The sequence below is a fragment of the Notolepis coatsorum genome, assembly GCF_963971535.1.
Source record: "Notolepis coatsorum genome assembly, chromosome: 12".
Taxonomy (NCBI): domain Eukaryota; kingdom Metazoa; phylum Chordata; class Actinopteri; order Aulopiformes; family Paralepididae; genus Notolepis; species Notolepis coatsorum.
In genome coordinates, this window is record NC_140176.1 from 21,773,787 (window position 1) to 21,784,775 (window position 10,989).

Consider the following 10,989-nt stretch of genomic DNA (forward strand, 5'->3'; position numbering starts at 1 on the left):
GTGTGTGTGGGTGTGTGTGTGTGTGTGTGTGTGTGTGTGTGTGTGTGTGTGTGTGTGTGTGTGTGTGTGTGTGTGTGTGTGTGTGTGTGTGTGTGTGTGTGTGTGTGTGTGTGTGTGTGTGTGTGTGTGTGTGTGTGTGTGTGTGTGTGTGTGTGTGTGTGTGTGTGTGTGTGTGTGTGTGTAATGTAGCAACTGCCCTTCCTACATAAAAAAGGGTGACCTATACAAGAGAGAGAAGTTGGGTTTGCACCCTTGGCTTACGGCTTCACCTCTGACCCACACGTCTGACCAACACGTCTGACCCACACGTCTGACCCACACGTCTGACCAACACGTCTGACCCACACGTCTGACCAACACGTCTGACCAACACGTCTGACCCACACGTCTGACCCACACGTCTGACCCACACGTCTGACCAACACCTCTGACCCACACGTCTGACCAACACGTCTGACCAACACCTCTGACCCACACGTCTGACCCACACGTCTGACCCACACGTCTGACCAACACGTCTGACCCACACGTCTGACCCACACGTCTGACCCACACGTCTGACCCACACGTCTGACCCACACGTCTGACCCACACGTCTGACCAACACGTCTGACCCACACGTCTGACCCACACGTCTGACCCACACGTCTGACCCACACGTCTGACCCACACGTCTGACCAACACGTCTGACCCACACGTCTGACCAACACGTCTGACCAACACGTCTGACCCACACGTCTGACCCACACGTCTGACCCACACGTCTGACCAACACCTCTGACCCACACGTCTGACCAACACGTCTGACCAACACGTCTGACCCACACGTCTGACCCACACGTCTGACCAACACCTCTGACCCACACGTCTGACCCACACGTCTGACCCACACGTCTGACCCACACGTCTGACCCACACCTCTGACCCACACGTCTGACCCACACGTCTGACCCACACGTCTGACCCACACGTCTGACCCACACGTCTGACCCACACGTCTGACCCACACGTCTGACCCACACGTCTGACCAACACGTCTGACCCACACGTCTGACCCACACGTCTGACCCACACGTCTGACCAACACGTCTGACCCACACGTCTGACCCACACGTCTGACCCACACGTCTGACCCACACGTCTGACCCACACGTCTGACCCACACGTCTGACCCACACGTCTGACCAACACGTCTGACCCACACGTCTGACCCACACGTCTGACCCACACGTCTGACCCACACGTCTGACCCACACGTCTGACCCACACGTCTGACCCACACGTCTGACCAACACGTCTGACCCACACGTCTGACCCACACGTCTGACCAACACCTCTGACCCACACGTCTGACCCACACGTCTGACCCACACGTCTGACCCACACGTCTGACCCACACGTCTGACCAACACGTCTGACCCACACGTCTGACCCACACGTCTGACCCACACGTCTGACCCACACGTCTGACCCACACGTCTGACCAACACGTCTGACCCACACGTCTGACCCACACGTCTGACCCACACGTCTGACCCACACGTCTGACCCACACGTCTGACCCGTGTGATGCCCTTGTGTCCCTGCAGCGCGGCGGGCGGCGAGATCTTCAACCAGTGCGTGGCGGAGCGGGACGAGGCCTTCAGGGAGGACGAGGTGAAGAGGCTGATGAGGCAGATCCTGGAGGGCGTGTCCTTCCTGCACCAAAGAAACGTGGTCCACCTCGACCTCAAGGTGAGAGGCGGTGACCCTGTGTAAGGCCCGGTGTTATCCTCCTAACTCTGACCTTTAAACCCCTAAGCTAGACGCTGAAACGAACCCTAAACAAATGGTCTCCTTTTTTTAAAGTGCGGAGTGAGACTCGGTATGTCCTCACTTCCCCCTCAATGTCCTGAATCTGAAACGGGTCCTCACTAGTATTATAATATAAGTGCACGCACTCGTGCGCACACACACACACACACACACGCACACACACACACACACACACGCACACACACACACACACACACACACACACACACACACACACACACAGGAGTATCCATCTCCAGTCTCTTGTATTTTTTCTTATTCATGCTAACATGTTTGCATGACTCCTCTCCTCTTCCTTCTTCTCCTCCTCTCCTCTTCCTTTCTCCTCTCCTCTCCTCCTCCTCATCTCCTCTCCCTCCTCTCCTCCTCCTCGTCCTCTCGTCCTCTCCCTCCTCTCCTCCTCTCCTCCTCCTCGTCCTCTCGTCCTCTCCCTCCTCTCCTCCTCTCCCTCCTCTCCTCCTCCTCCTCATCTCCTCTCCCTCCTCTCTTCTCCTCGTCCTCTCTCCCTCCTCTCCTCCTCATCTCCTCTTCCTCCTCTCTTCTCCTCCTCGTCCTCTCTCCTCCTCGTCCTCTCTCCTCCTCCTCATCTCCTCTCCTCCTCTCCCTCCTCTCCTCCTCCTCATCTCCTCTCCCTCCTCTCCTCCTCCTCCTCCTCATCTCCTCTCCCTCCTCTCCTCCTCGTCCTCATCTCCTCTCCCTCCTCTCCCTCCTCCTCCTCCTCTCTCAGCCTCAGAACATCCTGCTGACCAGCGATACTCCTCTGGGGGACATAAAGATCGTGGACTTCGGTCTCTCCAGGATGGTCAGTAGCCACCAGGAGCTCAGGGAGATCATGGGGACCCCAGAATATGTCGGTGAGTGGACAGGAGCCCAACCTGAGTTAGCTGGGCACAAAATATTATTTTTTAATCTCATTCATTCCATAAGAATGTAGAATAAACATTTAGACTTATTATTATATATATTTTTTTATTGATTCATTAATTACAAATCCTGTAATTAATTAGATAAATTTTTTTAATCGCCTGACAGCACTAATAATTATAGTATGATTATTATTAAATAGTCATTATCATGGGTAGTAATTGTCACAATGTTATGTCTTTGCAGCTCCAGAGATCCTAAATTACGAACCCATCAGCACAGCAACAGATATGTGGTAAGAATGTGTTTTCTGACTGGTGATGGTCGTAGAATTACATGTTTATTTTATTTTTTTTATCTATGAACAAATATTTGTTGGAAAATGCCACAGTCCCATAGGTTGAGGAGTTGAAATGTCCTTAAGTTGTGTATGATTTCTGAACTTTGTTTATGGTTAGGAATTTCAATGTGTTGGTGTACTGCCATCCGTGTAGCTCAGTGGGTAGAGTGCTAGACACTCTGAGCATGGCACTACCACCATGGTTAGAGGTGCGATTCCCACTGGGGCCAGCCGTACTTAAAAGAAAACTGTATGCCGTAATTGTAATGTAAAGCACTTTGAGTAGTACTAGTATAGCAAAGAGCTATATATACAAAAGAAAGAAGCAATCGTTCAGTCATTGCACTTAAAGGAACACGCCAACATTTTGGGAAATTTGCTTACCGTCTTCTCCAGAGAGAGACAAGAAGATAGATACCAGTTTTCTCTCTGTGCGTTCAGTAGAAAGCAATCTGGCTGCATGTTAGCCTAGCTTAGCACAATGAATGGAAGCGGACAGTGCCAGTTAGCCTAGGTGTTGTCCAACTAGCGCCTCTCCTGAAGGCTAACCGGCACTAAATCAGAGTTCAGACGTAACTCGGTTCCCCGTCCCTCCTCTCAGGAGCATCGGGGTGCTGGCCTACGTCATGCTGACAGGCATCTCTCCGTTCCTGGGCGAGGACAAGCAGGAGACGTTCCTCAACATCTCCCAGATCAACGTGAGCTACACGGAGGAGGAGCTGGACGGTCTGGACGCCACCGCGCTCGTCTTCATCCAGTCCCTGCTCCGCAAACGGCCACAGTGAGTTATTTAAAGGGGAACTATCTTACTATTTCTTTCACTATTTGGGCAATTTTACACAATGACCTGTGAGTCTATGGAGCACATCTGTAAGTTTTTTTTTTTTTTTTTTTTTTTTTTTACTCCATTGTTTTGTATTTCTAATCAAGACAAGTCACCCACAGTCTGCACTGGCAGACAGATAGGGAGATAGAGAGGGAGAGTAATTAATTTTGCCGCGGGGGGGGGGGCATAATCCCACGGGAAAATGCGTTGGTAACTTGTTTCTAATGACGATGTATACCCCCGTGAATATTATTGCACAGATCGGAATACGTGTGGGAGTGTGTGCTATGATATTTTGCAACAGGTTGACGTGACCCGAGTGCTGATAGAGAGAGCAGAGAAGGAGCGAGGGAGAGACAGAAAGAGAGAGGAGAGATGCTCCGAGAGCGTGCGTGTGTATCCCCACACACACACGCAGTCGGGAGCAGTGATGCCAGTAACGCGTTACTAAGTAACGCGTTATTGTAATCTGATTACTTTTCCCCGAAAATAGTAATCTAACGCGTTGATCTTTAAAAGCCAGTAATCTGATTGCAGTTACTTGTCCAAGTGGCTGTGCGTTACTATTTCGTTACTATCTCATCATAAATTCATAATGCAGGCGGAATGCAGTATTTTATTTCGTTTTCGACAGTCAAAAATACATTTTGAGCTGTTTTTCTTATTTGGGAGTGACGTCGTGTGGCAGTGAAAGGGTTACACAAGAATGTGTCCCGCGGCGTGACTGGACCCTCTGTCTGTGAGTGACTCTGCTTTGGTCCAATCACATTCCCCATCCACAGTCTGCGAATCAGAGGCAGAGTAGGGCGGGTCTTCACAGCACGTCATGTGACATATGCGCCAATCGTGTGACAGCAGGGCTCCGTCGTTACAGCCTCGTCTGCTCGGAGAATTCCACCCCAAAACGCTTGTCTAAACGCAAAATTAAAAGTGAAACCGCAAGACGACTTTTGCGGTTTCTGTTCAGACTTCCATCCCAAAACGCTCGTCTAAACGTAGCCTCAGTCACTACTTCACGTTTGTGTCAGCTAAGCCGGGTGAAAAAAACATTCATATGCGAAGGAAACAAAATACTGTCTACCGCTAAAAACAGCACATCCAATTGCATTGAAAGCATCTGGAATCACAACACTAGCCGACGCTTCGACTAGGTACAGGAGGACTCGGAGGTCCAACAGCAAAAGAGAGAGATTGTTTCTTTCCCTTTTGATTAATGTATATTTGATGGTGGCAGAGCAAAAGCTCTTATTTGCCAGATTTACAGTTAATTTACATGTTAAAGAGAGACTGATTGTATGTTTATAGAGAGACATTTATAAAAACAATTTAATAGTTACAGTTGATATAATTGAATAGTTCAGCCTGCATTTGTTAGATGTGATACACTGGTTTTGTAAAACCACTGGCTGGCTGCTCTAATGCTGTGAGCATCATAGACTGTTGCTTTACCATACTTGATGGTACAGAAGCTGAAGCACTAGTTTAACAATTTACGTTATGTGCAGAGAAACAAGTTAAAAACAATTTATGCACTTTCAATAAAGCGTTTAAAAAAAACTGTTGGGGGAACAACGACGACTTCGTAACCTAGTTACTTTCAAAGTAACTAAGTTACTCTGATAATCAAGTAATCAGTAAAGTAACTTAGATTACTTTTTAAAGGAGTAATCAGTAATCAGAGGCATCACTGGTCGGGAGTGTGTGTAAAATCCCCCGAGATGACTAGTTTTACCGTATGAGAGCCTCTCTCTCTCTCTCTCTCTCTCTCTCTCTCTCTCTCTCTCTCTCTCTCGCTCACTGGCTCGTTCTCTCTCGCTCTCTCTCTATCAGCACTTGCGTCACGTCAACCTGTGCATTATTTCCACTCGCTCTGTTGTGTGGGCGGTGGCTACAACCAGGGGCTGAGATATGCAGATCAGTGCCTAATTCACGTCAGCAAACTAGTCAAATCAGAATGGCTTGGTTCAGTGGGGGAGGACCTTGTCTCATATGAATTGGAGGAATGCGCCAAAAATAGAATTTGCGACAGTGTTGATCAGTGTTGTGCTAGTTACTGAAAAATAATAACTCAGTTACTTTACTAGTTACTCATTTAAAAAGTAACTCCGTTATGTTACTAGTTACTTACACCCAAAAGTAATGCGTTACTGTGAAAAGTAACTATTTAGTTACTTGAAGAAGAAAAAAATTGCTCCCATGCAGCCAGATACAGATACTCAAAATCGGTTGATCAACTTGACAGTTTCCATTCACATCACTGAACTCTGCTAAGCAATGTGGTCTAGATAAACACAAATCTGACACAAACACAAATGTCCCGACGTAATAAGAAATGCACCGTGCCTAATTGCTCGGGGAGGTTGAGCGCAGGCACGTTTAGGTTGCGCGCATGCACGTTTAGGTTGCGCGCATGCACTTTAGGTTGAGCGCATGCACGTTCTAGGTTCTAGGTTGAAAATAAGTGCTTGAGGAACAGCCTTGATATCTGTCGCCGGAGCGTTTCATTATAACAGTCTTGCAACGTTGTTTAAGATATCAATCGTGCATTGCAACGTTAGAATAGTTAGTATATCAATTGTGCATGAAAGGACTATATTTATATTGTTTGATTAGTATTGATGAGATTCCCTGGCAGATTTGTAGTCAGAAATGCGTTGATCAACTTGAGTTTCCATTCATTTACATTCACATCACTGCACTCACCAGTGTCTGTCGAGATGTAAAGTTAGTCCTGCAGCCCCTTAAACATTTTCTTTGTTTCATTTCCATGTTGTACTGTATATTCTCTCTCCAAGTAGTTGAAAAAAGTTTTCCGTCCCATTTGCTGTGTGTCGCCTCGTATCATTCTACGCGGGTGGCGAGTGGATTTGGATGAGTCCTCGTAGTTAACGTTATACTCCAGTATCTTTGAGCCAAAACACAAATGACATAACTAAAACGTTATTTTCTTTTCGCTCGACAAAAGAGAAATATGCGAGTAGCAGTAGCTGGGCGCTGCCATTATCAGTCAGGAATCTCAGGAATAGTAAACAAAACACGCCCCCAGCATAGCGTTTCCTCGCAGCCAGGCAGACAGGATATGAGGATAAATAATAATAATAATAATAATAATAATAATAATAATCACTACCGCTCGCTATCAATCTACGCCATATATAACGCAAATAACGCAGTGACGAACCATTCAGTAACGTAAGTAGCGTTACTGAATTTGAAAAAAAAAAATTTGAGTACTATTTATCGCAAAAAGTAACTTCGTTACTGTAATGCGTTACTTTGTAACGTGTTAGTCCCAACACTGGTGTTGATACAACCCCACATTGCTAGAAAATGCTAAACACTGGAAAAGGCCATTTATAAGATAGTTCCCCTTTAAAAGAAATATATATATATATTTGAAATCTTTATTTCGAACATGTAAACAGAAAACTAAAACGATCATAACTCAATTTACATGTTCAAAAAGGAGCAGGAAGAAGTATACACTTATTTAATCCTACCCTTTTTCCACTACTCAAAATGTATGTAATTCCTTACTGATTTAAATCCTTACAAAACAAATATATATATATATACAAATACATGTAAAACATGAAGAAAATAAAATAAAAATGTAAACACCTGTGAATATCAAATCCCTTCCTCATCCCTGTACCTCGTGAACATTTTCAAAGTTCTCAGATAGACATAATGTACATCTATCTTGAAGGTGCTTAGTTCTCAGATAGACATACATACATACATCTTTATGGTGCTTAGTTAGAGATTTTACTAGAAGATAAAACCCACACACGCTTAAAAAGTATTGAATTGTATTGCCTTACAAAGACAACATTTCCTAAAATGAATTTAATTGCATTGCCTTACAAAGACAACATTTCCTAAAAGGAATTGGATTTCACATGTTACAGTATGTGGTCTTGGCTCCACCCATTAGGCGTGGTCTGTTTGCTATTCACAGAAGAAAACCAGGTCATGTAAGAATTGAGAGGCAGGCAGCGGTTTTCAGGTGAAAGAGAGATATTGACAGAGATGGTCTTGAAACTGAACCCAAAGTAAACAGGGTTGTCTCCTGCTGAGGAAGTTCAGGGGAGCATCACATTTTTGGAGGAATCTACTGTACATGTCACTGTTCCACCTGAGCTAACCGTCTGTCTGTCTGTCTGTCTGTCTGTCTGTCTGTCTGTCTGTCTGTCTGTCTGTCTGTCTGTCTGTCTGTCTGTCTGTCTGTCTGTCTGTCTGTCTGTCTGTCTGTCTGTCTGTCTGTCTGTCTGTCTGTCTGTCTGTCTGTCTGTCTGTCTATCTGTCTGTTCCCCCAGGGAGAGGGCTACGGCAGAGCAGTGTCTCCAACACCCATGGCTCCAGTTAACAGACCCATGCAAGAAGACCCAGGAGATCCAGGAGAACCTCCCAGTGGAGGAGGTCCAAGAACCACCCACGCCCCGAAGTAGCAGCAGCAGCAGCAGCAGCCCCGAGCCTCCGGCCAGCCCTGGCCAGCAGGAAGAGGAGGAGGAGGAGGAGGAGGAGGGAGGCCCAGTGACAGAGGAGCTGATCGTCATGGCGGCCTACACGCTGGGCCAGTGCCGCCAGTCCTCGTCGACCTCGGAGAAGGAGGCCATGGTGTCCGAGCAGAAGGCCATCTCCAAGCGCTTCAAGTTCGAGGAGCCCTTCAGCGCTCTGCAGGAGGTCCCCGGGGAGTTCATCTATTGACGCTCACCGACCCCCACTCCCACCCCCAACCCCCCCCCCCCTCCTCTAAGGTCTATAGGTCATCATGTCGTTCTTGACCCCAGCCAACTAAATGATCCAAGTTCCCTCCTCGGCGACAACACAGGAAGGGAGTTCGGCGACCAGAAGTGTGGGACCAGAATTCTGTAGCCTCGTCCTGTAGAACGCCGGTTTCATCGTGTCAGTCCATCCGTTGTTTATTCCCGCACAAATCCTAACTCCACCTTGTAATTTATAGACCTGGTCTTGACCCCAACCTTTTTGTCGTCCCCATCTAAAAGGGGAATGGTTACAGATTGGCCCAATCGCAAATCGGCTCCTTTTGCGCGGTTTGATACGCTAAAATGTACCCCATCCTCATTTTGACGATGTGATCTCTTGGCTAACGTGATTGGCGGAAGCGATGCTGTGGCAAGATCGCTTTAGCCTTCTCCATGTGACGTTAGATCTGAGGTTACTTCAGAGTTTGAGTGGAGCACTGCTTCTCTGCTTTCAGCACGCTTTAGCAGATCGGACAGCGGTGGAAAGGTGTAAGCTACCGGCAGTAGTTCCAGATGGAATTCTATCCCCCGCAATTGTATATGGTTATTGCTTCTAGAAAACGTACCTATCCAATCGTCACTATGTATGAATATATATCCAGGACTGAAGGAGGTGATTTGTGCAGTTGGGACTTTTTTGACGCACTTATTAAAAATAAATAAATGAAGAAGAATACTAAAAAATCTCTTTGCTCTTAACCCACCCCCATGACCTCTGAACTCTTAAAGCCAAACCATTCTCTTTTTTTCCTGTCCTTTTCATTTTTTCGTGCTGCTTTACTCTTGAGAGGAAACACTTCCTCCTAACTAAGCCTTGCGTGATTTTATTTATTTTTTTGCAGACTTTTATTTTATTTTTTATTTTGGTGCCATGCTTGGAAGAAAATAAAGATATGAATCGCATCACTATTTCATTATAACTTTCTTTTTGTACTTAATTCTTCTTTTTTTTTTATCCTCTTCTAATTTCTTGGTCGTTATTGTTTCGTCCACCGTCTTTTAAAGAATTTGTTTGTGTAATATTCTAGATATCTTTGAGACGGAGGGGGTTTTAAGGAGTTATTCTAATTGCATGTAAATGAAATAAATTTTGTTTTTTGTTTCTCCTTAAAGAGTTTATGTTTTGACAAGCCATTGTATGTACGTTTCAAAACCCCAGAGGAATGAGGACCTTTTCCCCTTAACCAGGTTCAAATCCTTTTTTACTAAAGCAGATCATTTACACTTTGTATATGCAAAAGAGACAGTGGCTGTTCCTACCTAAGCCCACATAGTCCTTTACTGTACATTTGGTCCCACGTTTGTGTCCATAAAATGATAAGCTCCATTATGATGGGAACATTTTGTACATGAATGTCCTCATACTGTAAATAAATATGTCTCTAAAAACGGATTGGTGTGTCTGTGCTTCACATTAATATACAGGCATGTGCTTCATATTTCCATAAATGTAATGTGTGCATGGTTCCAATGTTTTGGACAGAATTCCATATAAATTAAACAGATGGTATCAGAAGAAGAATCAGAATCAGAATGGTCTTTATTGCCAAGTAATTTTCACATACAAGGAATTTGCTTTGGTCGTTTTCGGTGCGACATTAGCGGACATACATTAACAGACGGATAATACAATAAAGAGGTGGAGTAAGATCAAATGAAATATGAACTAAGTTAAGCACAATATAATATATTATTATGAAATAAAATATATACGCCGGGGCTGTACAACTGTAAATAAAGAGGTTGAATACAAATGAAATGGGATATAAATTAAATATAGCACAATAGAATATAGTACAATTTTATAAGTAAAGGAATAGGCCAGGGATGTCCAATTGGGCAGCTATGTGCAAAGAGTATGAATCAGTGAAATATGAACAGGTATGTTTGATTGTTTATGCAAGTATTTAGTCCAGTAGGGGTGTGTTAACACATTCTGTGCCACGCTGTTTCTGGGAAACGGCTATGCGACGCCACCCATTAAACGAATGGAGTCTCACCTTGTTTGTAGAGCTATAACTATATTCTATATCGGGCAACCCTAGGCACGCAGGGGCATTTTCATTGGCACGGGGCAGCATTAAAAAAAATATATAATTATTATAATTTCTTTGCTTTGAAATATAGTGAAATATTTTGCACTGTTCCCATTGTGCTCAGCTGTCAGCAGTCAGCTGGCCTCCCGCGCCCGCGCGCAGTTCCCAGTGCTGCGGTTGCATTCTGTATGTGCCGTCTTTCATGATGGCAACCCCCGCTAAGAAAGTTAAAGCAAAGGAAATCAGACAGACGGGACAGACGACTACGGGTTTGTGTGTCAGAAGGACCGTGCTGTGTGTACTTTATGTTTAGAAAATGTAGTTTGCAGAACGTCAGG

The 10,989-nt window shown here is 45.4% G+C and overlaps 1 protein-coding gene across 1 annotated transcript in view; it reads left to right on the forward strand.

The window, feature by feature from the left end:
• The window catches only part of stk17a (serine/threonine kinase 17a), a 72,268-nt gene extending 62,271 nt beyond the window's left edge, over positions 1 to 9,997 (forward strand). The window contains exons 3-7 of the mRNA XM_084325645.1: positions 1,591 to 1,735; positions 2,544 to 2,670; positions 2,927 to 2,975; positions 3,622 to 3,801; positions 8,166 to 9,997. Coding sequence (XP_084181771.1) covers positions 1,591 to 1,735; positions 2,544 to 2,670; positions 2,927 to 2,975; positions 3,622 to 3,801; positions 8,166 to 8,556 — 892 coding nt within the window. The 3' untranslated portion in view covers positions 8,557 to 9,997. The remainder of the gene's footprint in view (positions 1 to 1,590; positions 1,736 to 2,543; positions 2,671 to 2,926; positions 2,976 to 3,621; positions 3,802 to 8,165) is intronic.
• Positions 9,998 to 10,989: the final 992 nt, after the last annotated feature.